The 14168-nt window shown below is 22.8% G+C and overlaps 3 protein-coding genes across 3 annotated transcripts; 2 read left to right on the forward strand and 1 right to left on the reverse strand. All coding sequences in view use genetic code 6, as the record gives it.

Annotated features, from left to right (window-relative positions):
• Positions 1–1270: 1270 nt before the first annotated feature.
• On the forward strand, positions 1271–5034 carry TTHERM_00689940 (hypothetical protein; the record flags this gene model as incomplete). The annotated part of the gene is made up of 7 exons (XM_001026997.2): positions 1271–1726; positions 2164–2286; positions 2349–2513; positions 2578–2664; positions 2726–2887; positions 2949–3047; positions 3112–5034. 7 exons carry the CDS (start codon positions 1271–1273, stop codon positions 5032–5034), a joined length of 3015 nt encoding a protein of 1004 aa, XP_001026997.2.
• A 968-nt stretch (positions 5035–6002) lies between these two features.
• TTHERM_00689950 (tRNA intron endonuclease, catalytic carboxy-terminal domain protein) lies at positions 6003–9037 on the reverse strand (the record flags this gene model as incomplete). Its single annotated transcript, XM_001026998.2, has 14 exons — positions 6003–6230; positions 6377–7010; positions 7361–7411; positions 7465–7557; positions 7604–7699; positions 7753–7832; positions 7885–8083; positions 8141–8230; positions 8283–8372; positions 8433–8522; positions 8567–8659; positions 8714–8791; positions 8840–8920; positions 8988–9037. The coding sequence occupies 14 exons, from the start codon at positions 9035–9037 to the stop codon at positions 6003–6005; spliced, it is 1953 nt and encodes a 650-aa protein (XP_001026998.2).
• Positions 9038–9655: 618 nt separating this feature from the next.
• On the forward strand, positions 9656–13910 carry TTHERM_00689960 (GPCR-chaperone protein; the record flags this gene model as incomplete). The annotated part of the gene is made up of 8 exons (XM_001026999.3): positions 9656–9694; positions 9851–9965; positions 10177–12195; positions 12255–12389; positions 12446–12894; positions 12960–13636; positions 13707–13760; positions 13820–13910. The coding sequence occupies 8 exons, from the start codon at positions 9656–9658 to the stop codon at positions 13908–13910; spliced, it is 3579 nt and encodes a 1192-aa protein (XP_001026999.3).
• Positions 13911–14168: the final 258 nt, after the last annotated feature.

Raw genomic sequence — 14168 nt, forward strand, 5'->3', positions numbered from 1 at the left:
ATAATTTAGCTTTAAGTAGATTTTTTTTAGTAAGTAAAACCTGATAATAGCTTTTTGTCCTAATATAAATTAAGTTATATGCTAATGAGCGTTAGTTGGCTTAAATAAACACATATTATTCGGCATATAACATTTTAAATTTACTTGGAGTAATAAGTGGGCTTTCTATATGAATTTATTAATTATCTTTTTTTAAATTTTTATAAATTCATGCAAATTAATAGTTGGGTAAGAATCTGATAATATACAGATGTAACTTGTTAATTATTTCAAAATTTAGATTGGTCTGAATGTTTGTTAAAGGAAATGACCTCCTAAAAAAAATATTATCAAATTTACTAAATTTTACTAATTTAGAGCCTTAAAAAAATAAAATAAAAATATTTATGACATAATTCTATGAAACATTTATATAATCATAAAGTGCTTTTCTAATATAACTAAAAGATTAATCACATAATAACAAGTAAGGTAGAGAAAAACAAATTTGAGCAGCAGGCAATTATGGATCATAGAAACAAAGTTAAATTTAGGATTGAAAGATAAGAAGAAGAAAAAATAAATAATTATTTACAAATTATCAATTATAAATTAATTTAAAAACTGCTTATAAAATGAGTTTTGTAATTATTTAATATGATATCTCCCCTGTTTTATTCACTCGCTAGTTAAGGCTAGTTACAAATCATAAGATGTGATATGAATTATGAGTAAAAAAGAATTAAATAGAAAAAATTTTTTCACCGTTCAAGTAGTAGGTTTGATTGTTTGTGTCTTTGTTTGTTTGTTTGTTTATTTGTTTGATTGATTGATTGATATATTGCTATCATTATTTAATTAAGAAACTCAATCAAATTTTGTTAATCAAAGAATGTAGAATAAATTATTGAGGAATTTATTTTTAATAAAATATATAATAAACATATGGGAGTAATTGAGTATAGATTGATTAATTAAAAGTAACAAAGTGAGATGCAAAAAGCAACTGGGTTTTGATGTACTTAATAATTGATTTAATTATAACTATTTCCTCTCCCAAAACAAATATCAAACAAAATAATAAATACAATATACAAAGTAAACGTGAGTGAAAGAAAAGATAAGAAGCAAAATCTCTCTACTTAAACACAATAAAACCTTCTTTAAAACCTCAATTGACCATTACTATTATTCAGTAATAATTTTAAATTGAAACAATTTGAAAAACAACACCTTTTAGATAAAACCTGTCATTCTTGACTCCGTTAAATATTTGAGCAAGGTGACTCTTATGAAAAAATCATAAAAGCAGACTTAGAATGAAGGAAGTCATATGAGTGTTCTTAAGCAAAACGAAATTTCTTTAGCAAATGGCCCGCTGAAAGAAGTACTGGTTGAACATTCCAACAAGATAAAATCGTTTTCAACCACGAAAAGGAGCGAAATAGAGTGGCTAAGACTTGGCCAATCGCAAGCCATATCTGTAGATTTTATTGATAGAAAGCTATTTGATAGGAAAGAAGATAAACTTCTTTTATTCAAAAACATAAACATTCCTTCTATAAAAATTAAAGATACAAGTTTTTAGTGCTAAAAAGCTCACTTCCTTTCTGTACGTCGTCTTGAGAGTGAAGACAAGTACAGATAGATAGAATTGAAATCAAAGTCACTTAGCTTTGTTTTCGATTAACATGGCGATTGCTAGATTTAGCATGTCAGATTCAAAGAAACAAGCTTCCATCATCATGTAATTTATTTTTTCTTCTACTTAATTACATTAGGGAATTTCAATATTTATATGTATTTTTTTAATAAATTAATTCCATTATTATTCTTTTTGCTCTAATTTAGTTTTCAATATTTTCTTAATAAATATTCAAAGAAGTATCTTTTGATTCTTTTTTTTTTTCCTTCTTCTTTTCTTTCTTCTTCTTCTTCTTCTTCGAAATGTAATACACTTTTTCACTTCATTTAATATATCATAATTGTATTTATTTCAAAGGCATATTTCTCAAAACCTTATCTCTGAAGCAAATATATTCAAAATTTATTCCCCCATACATTATATATTCACTCTAGAGAAAATTTAAATTTCAATATACGAATTAATTTTTCTTAAATAAAATAATACTCTTCACTCTATTTAACCAGCAACTAATTAATTTAATTTGATTTAAATAATAGGGCGATTCATTTTAATTAGTAATTGCTATGACTAACTTTGATAATCAATTAGTTTCTACTTTCATTTCGTCACCCTTTATCGTTGAAAGTAGAAAAAAACCTTTCTAAGAGAGAGCCCACAAGGTATACGATCTATTGATTATTATTTTGACAAGCTAGACTCAAAATTTTACTTTATAATTTAGGAATAAAATATATCCACTTTGTATGATCCATTTCTTCCATCTATCCTAGAAAAATAATACAACTTAGGGGGAAGCTAAATTGAAGCAGGCGATAAATCTAAGATAATTGGAGAAGATTTACAAAGCTTGATTATATATTTTTCAGCTTAAAACATCAGACATAAAGTACTAAAATTATAATAAATTGAAAACTTTAAGTTAAGCTTTTTTTTTCTTCATTAAAATATAGATTATCCACCCATTATATTTGCTTTTTAAGTTCCCGAAGGCTATCTCTTTGTTTTATAATAAAAATATAATCAAATAAGAAAACATCGTAATTTATATTAAATTGTTCCCCCAGAAATTAATTTTTCATTTTAATTAAATATACAAAGTCACCAGAAAATTTGATTATTCAAATTTAGAGATACATATATGAGAAGTTGCTAAACGCAAGTCAATCTGATTCCATCGAAGATGAATCTGAATAGCGTCTTCTCATTTTATGCTTAAAGTCCAACAACTATTCGATAAACATTAATAAAGATTTAGCAAAAGTAAAACAACATTTCTTTAATTTAACAATTTTAGCATAGTTTTTTTTTAAAAAATAACTAGGTTTCTAAATACATGTCTTTTCTAGAAGGCCCAACATTGACTTTCTTAGAAAAAACCCCAACTGACCTACCTAAAGAATTCAAGTTGATTGAAAATATTGTAAATATTTTATTGAGTATAAATAAATTCATTACTAAATTTCTTAAATAATAATATTCAATAGGACGAAATGAAAGCTGCTTACTCTAAAGTATATTGCGAGATTTCATAAATAAAAATAGAAATAAAAATGAATCAAGATAAGTTAGAAAACTAATTTCACTAAGTAATCGAGAAGAGAGGTGGAATTCCAAGTTTAGAATAGACTCTGAATATTAACTATAATAATAATGAATAATAGGATTGCAACTAAACACCCAGGAGTTCTTTTAAGAAAAACTCCTTCCATTACATATGCTATAATTTGTCAATTTAAGATTCAAACATAAAGCAGAGGTTATAAAAATTTCCTATTGTATTCGAGACAGCCAAAGATCAAAATGAAAAAAATAATCAAATGGAAATCGAAAAAACACAAGAAGAATAGCAAACTGCTTAATGCAAAAAATCTAAAAACTAAACTTAATAATTTTTATCGAAATAATAATCCAAAAACTCAAATTACGAAAAAGAAAGAGATAACAATTCTATACAATTAAATTCAATCAGAAAAGAAATAGATTAGATTAGCTAATTAAGCTATCACATTGCTGATGACGAATACAATAATAGCAATAGTACGATGAATAATTAACAAAATAAGAAAGTTGCTAAATTTAGAGTTAAAAATTAGAATGAAAATCAAGTTAAAGTTATTTGCATCCAGTCATATTCTAAAAGTAAATTTGAAGATAATCATTCTAGCAAGATCGATTAAAATCCATCAAATCTAAAAAAGAGAAAAATCTCTTTATTGATAAAAGATAATTAAACAACTTAAAATTAAAATAACTAAAATTAAATACTTGAATACAACATAGTAGATGTAGAACCTTAAAAGAAAAGAAAGCAATAATCGAGCTAGACAGATGAAGGTGACCAAAAAAATAGTTAGAGTAAGAAAAAATAAAGTAGCATTTAGGTTGAAAGCGATCAAAAGCAAATCAATATTAAGATGAACAACCTCCATTTAAATTAGCAAAATAGTCAGTAATAGTAAAAGCTATAAAATACTAACTATAGAGAGCTTGACAAAAAAGACTTTTAAGGAAATACTAGTAGCACAGCATCAACATTTAACAAGACAATTAAAAAAATAGGACTCGATAGCAATAAAAACGGGTAAAATAATTCAAGTTCTAGTAGTGTGAGTAGTAAAAATAAAGATGCCAGATAAATCAATTTCTAGTATAATCACAACAAAAAGAAAATTATTATTGCCACATAATCAAGTAGCAGTGATTCATAAAATGTTAATGGGAGTTATAGTGTTATGTTGAGTCATTCAAAGTAATAGAATAATAGTATTAATGATTAAGAGTGCTCATTATAGAATGACAGGTCTTTACACAACTCTCACTAAAACAAAATGGAAGTAGAATTTTTATATGAAAGGCTTTCTTAAGACTCAAATGAAAGAAAGAAAAAAAATATGTAATTTAAAGAAGCTAATAATATGGATAGCGTTTACAACGGTTATGAAAGTGATTTTAGCTAATAAAATGAAGATAACGACTCTGAAGTTGATAAAGATGCTGCCCAAAATAAATAAATTGGTAAAAAATTCAAATTAGAGTAATACCTCAAGGGCTACGAAAATGATGATGAATTTGATTACAATGTTGAAGATGATGATGAAGATTTCAGCTTCGATTAGTCGTAAAAAATAAAAAAATAGGATTTTTTTCGAAGAAGAAGATTTTCTTTAAGCAATTCAGCATTTCAAAGTCAGTCATCTCTCATCAAAAATCAATTTAAAGGCAGTATAAATACCAACAACAAAAATAATAGCAACAGTAAATGCCTTTAATTAATTCAGAGCTACGAAGGCTAAAATAACAAAGATAATAAATGTAAATACAAAATAAAATAAAACTTACTAAAAACTTAAATTAAAAGCTATATCAGCTGCAATGAAGAAAAATCTAATCCAGTAGATAGTTGCTGAGCGAATAAAATTTTCTCTCTAAAAAAAACAAAAATGAATGATTTAAACAATCTAATAAAACCTAATTAGATATTCTAAAATTTTTCAAAAATTAATTTATTTTTTTTTCTAATAATCAAACAAGCAAGCAAAGAATAAACAAATTATAAAATTAAAATTTAATTATTAAATATAAAAAATTTTAAAACTATATATATTATTAATTAATTTCTTAATAATTCTTATACTTAATATAATAAAAATGTACCTTTATTTATTTTATATATAAATTATAAATAATTCATACTAAGTTATTAAAAATTGTTAACTTTTTTCATGTATTTATTTAATAAATTTTATTTATTTTAACTAAAAATTACTTAACAATCATTCAAAAATAAAGTAAGGTAATAAATTTTATTAGATTTAAGTATTTATCTACTTAAATAAATTTAATTATGAATCATAAAAGACATTTATCAATTTAATTTTAAAAGGCAAATTTTTTATTTTCTAGAATTTTTAGATAAACTTCATTAAAAAAATTTCTTTTTCTAAATTTACAAATAAACATTAATTAATTAATTATTGTCTACTCTTTTGTAGCAAAAAACAAATTTTTTTTTTTAAGATTGTTTATTTCTTTTAAAATATTTAATTTAATTATTAAAAATTCTTAAGTGCTATAAAAAAGTATAGTATATTTTTGATTATATGCAATGAATTATTGTTACTAACACAAATAATCATACAGCCAATAAAAATAAGTTTAATATTTCTTTTTTAATGCAATATTTTTAATTTAGACAAAAAATAAAAAAAATAAAAGTTATATTAAAAAGTTAGCAATTTTTTAAATTTTGGCAAATTAATGAATTCTGAATACAGAAAAAAAAAATGAAAAAAAAAATTAATATTTATGAAAATAATTTAAATAATTTAAACTGTTTGAATAAATCATTTTTTAATTTTTAATTTCTAATTAATTTTCAGTTGTCTTTACTAACTCCAAATGAAATTAAGTCTAGATTAAATAGCTCTACTAATTTATTTATTTAAATTTCGAACTCTTCTTCTTTCGGTTTAATATTTTAGCTTTAGTTTTCACGTTCCATTTTAATATTTTTTTGTTGAAACCAATCTTTTATAATCTAATCAAAACTACATAAATAATTTTCTTATTTATTATTATAACTAATCTGAGCTATTATCATAACCTTTTTATATAAAATAAATCTAAAAATTACAAATTTTATAAATTTTCATGCATTTAAGATATTTTATTTTTAAAATAAGACATTTAGTTAATAAACTAAAGCTTTGCTAAAATACTCAAAATTGCAAAAATATTTATTCTTATTACCTTGTTAACATTATGAGCTATTCTTGCATAACCTAGCCACATGTTTAATGCTCCACCAATTTTTAAAAGATAAACAGAATGCTAATGCTTTTAAGTTTAAGCATCTAAGTTTTCATCTTAAGTATTAGTACTTAATTGATATAATGTATAATCAACACCATAATTTTAAGCATCTTCAATTTAGTATTTATTTTATTGCCTTAGTTTAAAGTAGACAATTAGTCTATCAATCGATAACAAATTTCTTTTAATAATGTTTAGAATAAATTCTTTAATTTATATCTCGTTGCTATATTTTTCAACTTTGACATATTTAAAAAACTCTTCAGTATATTGTCTTTTTTTTGAATCGAATTCATCACTTTCATCAATTTGCTAGACATTCTCAGATGTGTTTAATATTTCTTGATCTGTATTTAATTTGCTGAATTATTTTGATGGAACATTTTTTTCTTAATTTTCTTCATCTTCCTCTTTCTTCTAATTTAAATCTTAATTTAAAACCTCCAGTTTATCATTGCTTAATATGCTTTAACCGCTTTTTGGATTTAATTTAAGTGTATTATTTAGCTACTCTGTTGTTTCTTTTTTTTCTAAATTATTATCTTCTACATAGATGCTACTAGCTTTAATGCTTTTTAGGAAATATAAATTATAAATAAACTCTTCAAAAATGAGGATTTGCCTTGTTTATGGTTCAAAAACAATGGAATAATTTGAGTAAAACATAATTATGATTTAATGTTTAAAATTGATTTTATCTTTCTGTTTAAAATAATAAATATACCTTATTTATAGTTTTCATTAAATATTTAAATATTGATTTACAAACAAACAAACAAACAAATAAATTAAGAAAATATTAATAAATCTTTAAAGATACTTAATAGCCACAATATTCATATAAACCATTATTTTAACTATAATTTTTTGTCTAACTTCTTCAACAATTTATTGATTATAATTATTCTCATCAATTCTTACCTTATTGTTGTTAAGTATCCTCTAGGGTTAAATAAAAATTCTTGTATTTGCCTAATCATAGAAAAATAATAAATTTATTTTCTTACAAAATATTTTTTAATTACTCTAAATCTATATTTATTTGTGTCAAATATCCTACTTCTAAAAGAATCCTGCAAAATTTTAAAAGATCTACCTAAGTATCTTTTTATCCTTGTCTTAAAAAAAAAAAATTAATTTATACTATGTAAAAAATGGAACTACTTTAAACTTAACTTGAGGTTGAGCTTTTAGAGATTTAGGAGTTAGGACAAAATTTAGTGAATTTGATAAAATCTTTAGTTACTCAAATTGTTGAAACTTTTTTTACATTAAAAACCTTAATAATAAATTTAGTTTTCTTTGAAATTTACCTCAAATCTAAATCAAAAAATCTAATATTCTAATTAGCCTAAATTAAACTAACAAAATCAGCAAGCTCTTAGTCTTATATCTTAGTTTTTATAAGTTTATGAAAAAACCTTGAAATATAATATAAAATATACATTGCATTCAGATAAACTTAATTTAATTCTGCTAAGCGATTTAAATGTATTAATAACATTAGAGAAGTATTTAATGCTATTTAGTTCATTTAATTAATTATTATCACATAAAATTTCGATTTCTTATAAATTTTAAAATTTATTTTAAGTAAAGCTTATAAAAAAATTTTAGAGTCCTAAAGAATTAAATATGTTTCTACTATATTTTATTAATATTAAAATTTAAGAATTATAAATCATTCATAAATTGGTTTACCTAATATCTATTTAGATGCTTTCAAGATGATTCATTTAAGAAAAAGAAGATCCTAATGATTACAAATTATTATTATTTACTCCTGAATAACTATTAAATTTATTATATAAATTATTTTATTGAAAATACACTAAATATTTACGATAATAGGAGATCTAGATGTTTTAAGTTATTTAATTTTTAAAATAACTTACAAATATTTTAATGAGATTTTTAAGATATTTTATTTCCTCTAAATAATTAAAATTTTGGTTACTTAAAATTATACTTTGATTATTATTTTTTAATTTACCTGAAATCTAATTATAAATCCTCTAGTTTACTTAGCAAAGATATATTTTCAAATAAATCTTCAAAATCATCAATTTTATTATTCATATTTCTTTTTTATTATATTTTATCATTAGATAGATTGCAAAAATTTACATCAGTGACAGACTGAATTTTTTCAGGTTAGTAAGCATTATGAGTTCTCTACTAAAATTATGTACATCCTTTATGTCATTTATCTTATTTCCGCTTGATTTAATAGCAAAATTAATGGAAATTTAGTAAAAATAGAATCAACCATACTCTAATAGACAATAGAAGTCTGCAATTTGACCATTTATAACCCAAAAAACTTCAATGATTATTTGTATATTTTAACATCTTTTATATCATAAGCTACATTTAAAATATTTCAAATGAATTAATTACGTAACCCATAGAAATATCATCTAATTTCTATATTTTATTCTTTCTAAAACTTTTTCTTGCAATCCTTCATCTTAATCACTCCTTTAGAGTAATATTAAAAATAAACAATTATTTATGATAAAGAATAAGTAAAAAATAAAAAATATACTCTATTCTTAATATCTTGTATTTTGAGTATCTTTTGAAAAGTCTTTCCATTAGATTATTTATTGAAATAAATGCAAATTTTTAATGTTGCTCAAGTTTAAGTGTAATTCAATATATATTAATACAAAAAAATTTTTTAATTCCTAGGTTATCTTAAACCTTATTTCTTTATTGAATGGTAATTAAAATTTAGAACATTTAATATTTACTTCTGTAAATACAGATATATTATTTATTATTTGTTGTTTTTGTAATAATTTTTTTTTAAATTAACTTTTTTAATTATCATTTATAAAATATTTTTAAAACTTAATAAAAATGAAGGAATATTTGTTAAGAATATTTAAAAAAACAAAAAAGAAAATATTTTATCAGTAATAAAAATATATTAAATATTTTTGTGTTCATTAAACATTCAAAAATAATTTGACCACCATAATAAAAAATGAATCAAACAAATAAATAAAAAGGAATTAGATTGTTTGAAATAGTTAAAATTTACATAGCTATGGATTTAGGGTAGAGAATAATAGATTGGAAATATTATTAAAAATAGAAAACAATAATCAGTAAAATTGAGTTTGAAATTATTAGCAGGTAATCTAACTAGTAAATAAATAATAAATTAGGAATTAAGCAAGCAATACTACTGAATACAGCTAAAGAAATATGTAGAAAAAAAATGAAGATTTTCATGATGATTTCACAGTATGATATTTTAATACACATGAATAAATTAATTGGGATTCATACATTAAATTTATATTTTTTTTTGTAGCCTAATTCATATTTAATACCAAAGATTTTCTAATTGTTGAGTGATAAATGGATTATTGATTGATTTATTGTATTTAAAATTAATAGTAAATTGACGAAGATGAAAATGAAAGCAGCAAAAACGTTTTTTCTAACATGAAGAAGCTAGGAAATAGTCAATACTTTTCTAATCCTTCAAGGCTGTAAAAATAAAAAATACCAGGTAATTTTCTGCTATATATTTATTCAAATCATACACCTTTAGTTTTAGACAAAAAATTTCTGTTTTATGTGCGATTATTTTATTTTCTACATGCAAACGCAAATAATTTAATAATCAACCTTATATTTTAGCAAGTGCAAAGGATAGCCAATAAAATTTTGATCCTAACAAGAAATATTTTAAAATTGTTTACAAATATTTATATATAAAGATTTTGAACCTCGCTCTAATGATTTGAATGCAATCGTATCTAATCAATCGCTGAACAGCTAAGCATATAAATCGATTGGCTCAATTTAATATCCAAACTCTTAAAGTACTACAAATGAATATGATAAAAAAATATCTTTTTAACAACCTTCTTATAGAAATGGTTCTTAGCCATAAATATATTAATAGCTAGGTGGCATGTAAAATTAAAATCAATCTTTAAATTTAATAGAAATGGGTAGCGATAGTAAACATTAGGCGTACCATCATATTAAAAACAGCAATCATATACATATTAAAGGATACGAAGAAGAAAATATAAATGATAATGATTATAGTAGCTCTGAGTTTGATGTTAGTGAAAATGAAGCTGTAGGACCTTCTTATAATATTAACTAGTCTATACTTAATCAGTACAAAAATACATTTTTTAACTAAAAGATTAAAGAATTTAATGAAAGGAAAGCTCGTTGTCATACTCTTTTACCAAAATAAGCATAAAAGTATTTTAGAGATTAAAAAACTACTAAAAGTTATATTGAGCATACTCCTAAGAATATAAATGATGGGTCTATATAGGTTTAAAGTATAAAAGCTAGTAATTCAGTAAAGCGGTTACAAGATAGTTCATTTGATGATCTTTAAAAATAAAACTTTTCTGTGAAAGGAGTAAGAAATAAAAGTGCATTTTAGTAGCGTACAAATAGCGATGAGAACTTAAACTAAAACAATTATGAATACAATAATAATTAGATATTAATAAAACAGGGTGTTTCAAATGATATTAAAATATAATAGCAGTAATAATTGTAAAACTAAATAGCCTAAGTGTTACCTTAAAGTGTATTAGATGCTAATAAATTTAATTTAAGTTTTAGTAGCCAGCAGAATAATTTATTGTAATAGAAGAAACAGAATATTTAAAGTTAAGATAATGTTAAAGATACATCTTCAAAAATCAATGGAAATGGCTCTAAGTTTTAACAGCATAATATTCCTAATACCTAGACTAAGATATCTCCGAATGAATTGAGTAAAATTCTACAAAATAATAGCAATCAATAACCTAATTAAAAATAAGTTAATAGTTCTTCTATTTAAACAACATCTGCATCTTAATTTTCTATAACACAAGCTAATCAGGCTTAAAAAAGTAGTAATTCTTCAAATAGACCGACTTCTTTTTCATATGGGATAAACAAATAAATAAAAGAAGAATCCATTCAAAAGCAAGTTATAAAATCGTAGTAAGTTCAAGCTAAGTTAGAAGAATAATCCAAAAATATAGAAGAAAAAAAGGCAGCCTTCTAAGAATAGCTTTAGAAAAAATTTAATAACGCTCAAGCATAAAATAATAATGAAAATAAAAACTTATAAAAAAATAATTTTTAAGAAACAAATAACATATAAAATTAAACCTATTTAAACAATAAATAAAATTAATTGACATAAAATTAAAATAACAAATAAATTGTTTCAAACTAATAAATTTAAAGCTAAAACTAATTTGTAGGAAATGATACAAACTCTAAATTTTCTAGTATTATTTCTCCTAATATAAAGTAAGAGCAGTTTTAAGACATCGACACTCTTAATGTTAATTAAATACAATATAATGTTCCCAATAATTTAGCTAACAGTATTTCTGACTTAGGTCTAGATGCTTAATCTAGATCATCTATTTCGCAAAAATATGGGTTAGAAAAATAATCCAGCTTTAAAATGCAACAATTACAGAATAATTTTAGTAATCAGTAATATTTGTAAGCAAATGATGCATATTAACGTAAATCTAAAAAATCTTTATAAAACGATCATGATTTGTTGGCTTTTCCTGAAAATGAGACTTTTGTGGGTACAATTAATACAATTGATGTTAAAGTTGATACTCAAACAGTAAAAACAGCACAAGTGGTAGATAAAAAAGAATAAAATAGACTTATAGATAGTGAAATATATGATTCGCTTGTGAGAGCTATTTTTTAAAGCAATATTCAACTAGTTGAAACAATTGTTAAGAGTATTTTTTTTAAAGGAGATTGATTTAATAAATCTTAAATAATATTAATTTTTAAAAAGGAATTATAAATGAAGAAAGGTATCATTTAATTAATAAAGTCGATGAAAAAGGTAATACTCCTCTACTGCTTGCAGTCAAACTATCTTATTCTAATCCAAATTATTACAGTATCATAAAAATATTGCTCAAGCACGGTAAAATAAAGATATTAATATTTGCTATTTTTATATAATTATTTTTGTTTTTTCAGATGCAGATCCACGAATTAGAGACAGATAAGATTGGAGCTGTTTTGAAGAAGTAGTTTCTCAGAAAGACCATTAATTAGCCAGCTTACTTTTCGAAAATCTCATTAACTTTAAAAAAAAAGCTTTACTTTAGTAAAAAAGAGAAATTGACAATTTGTTGCTCTCAGATGTTCCAGATTTTTATATGGAGATGAAATGGGAATTTGAGAGTAATATTATTCCATTTGTGTCTAAACTTGCACCTTCAGATACATTTAAAATCTGGAAATATGGAAGGTCTGTCAGGTGTGATAGCACATTTGCTGGATTTTAAAAGTATCGCTCTAAGAGAAGAGCTTAATCGCTACTTTTTAATTGTCTGAACTTGAACTAAAAATAAGTAAACATTTAAACGGACTTTGATTTTTTGACGATTGTTCAAAAAGAAGAAAAGACTTTCCATTTCCCTCTCGTAATGATTATTTAGATAACTTTTTAACCTAAATATAAATGAATTAATAAAAATTATTAAAATAGTAAGAAGTAGACCTTGAAGAAAAGAAAAAAATTGTTTAAGATCTCTTAAACTCTACAGATAGCATTTAAGGAAATCTTAAGATAGAAAAAACTACTATAAATTAAAGTAAATCCTTCTTTGGATCAAAACAAAGTCACAAAATATAAGGCTACACATGTGATAAGTATGATTTATAGCTAAGATATAGATATATGATCTTTAAAAAAACAAGAATACCATTCCTTAAAAACTACGAAAAGTATATTAGCAGCAACTGCGATTTATCTCCTACCAAATCTGTTGTTAGTCCTAACGAAGCTTCTTACTTAAGTGATAGGAGAAATGAGAGTATGTACAATTAGCAGCAGCTGAGTTATTAGGTGAGCATGAAAGATATTAAAATTAATGGAATGGATAACGGTAATCCTTTTGAAGTTAAAATAACTGAGACTAACAAAAATGAAATCAAAAAGTAAACACTAGGATTATATGTTTCTGAAGACTTTCCTATAAAATTTAAAGTATTTATGCCACTTTTGTAATTTTTAAGCAATGGCAATTAACTTTTGATGAACCTCTATGAAGTTTTCAAAGATTAGTAAGTAAATGATGTACTAATTAAAAAAGGTTTTCCAGTAAAAGTATAAATCCCTTTAAGTTACTCAATTTATGCAAATATAACTTTCTCAGCATTTAAGTAAATAAATAAATAAATATATTTTGATTATTTAGCAATATTTCACAACATTTTTTTTTGTTTGTTTTAGGCCACTTAGTTGTTATGAGAATGAAAATGTCACATAATTATTTAACATACCAAAGTAATTCATTCATTCATATATTTATATTTAAATTGTTAAAATATTTTTGTTTAAATTAGTGATTCAGTTTTTGCAAACAGAAAATAAAAATAAAATACAATGATAAAATAGAAAAAAAGATTGATGCTAGCTAATTTATATTTATCATGATATAGATGCGTTTCTAACCACGATTACTCAGAAACTACTTAAGGTATTTCATAAAGAAGTCTATTGGGAAAAAAGATATTTTTATTAATTTATTAGAAAATTTTGATATTTTTTCAAAAATATTTAGATTTTAAATACTCTATCATAAAAAATTTATTAATGATAGAAAAATTATGAAATTAAAAAGAAAAAACTCTACTAATAACCAAAAAAAAAATAATAATAATATTAATAAAAGCAAACAAGATAGCAAATAAA

Source organism: Tetrahymena thermophila, assembly GCF_000189635.1.
Source record: "Tetrahymena thermophila SB210 genomic scaffold scf_8253915, whole genome shotgun sequence".
Taxonomy (NCBI): domain Eukaryota; phylum Ciliophora; class Oligohymenophorea; order Hymenostomatida; family Tetrahymenidae; genus Tetrahymena; species Tetrahymena thermophila.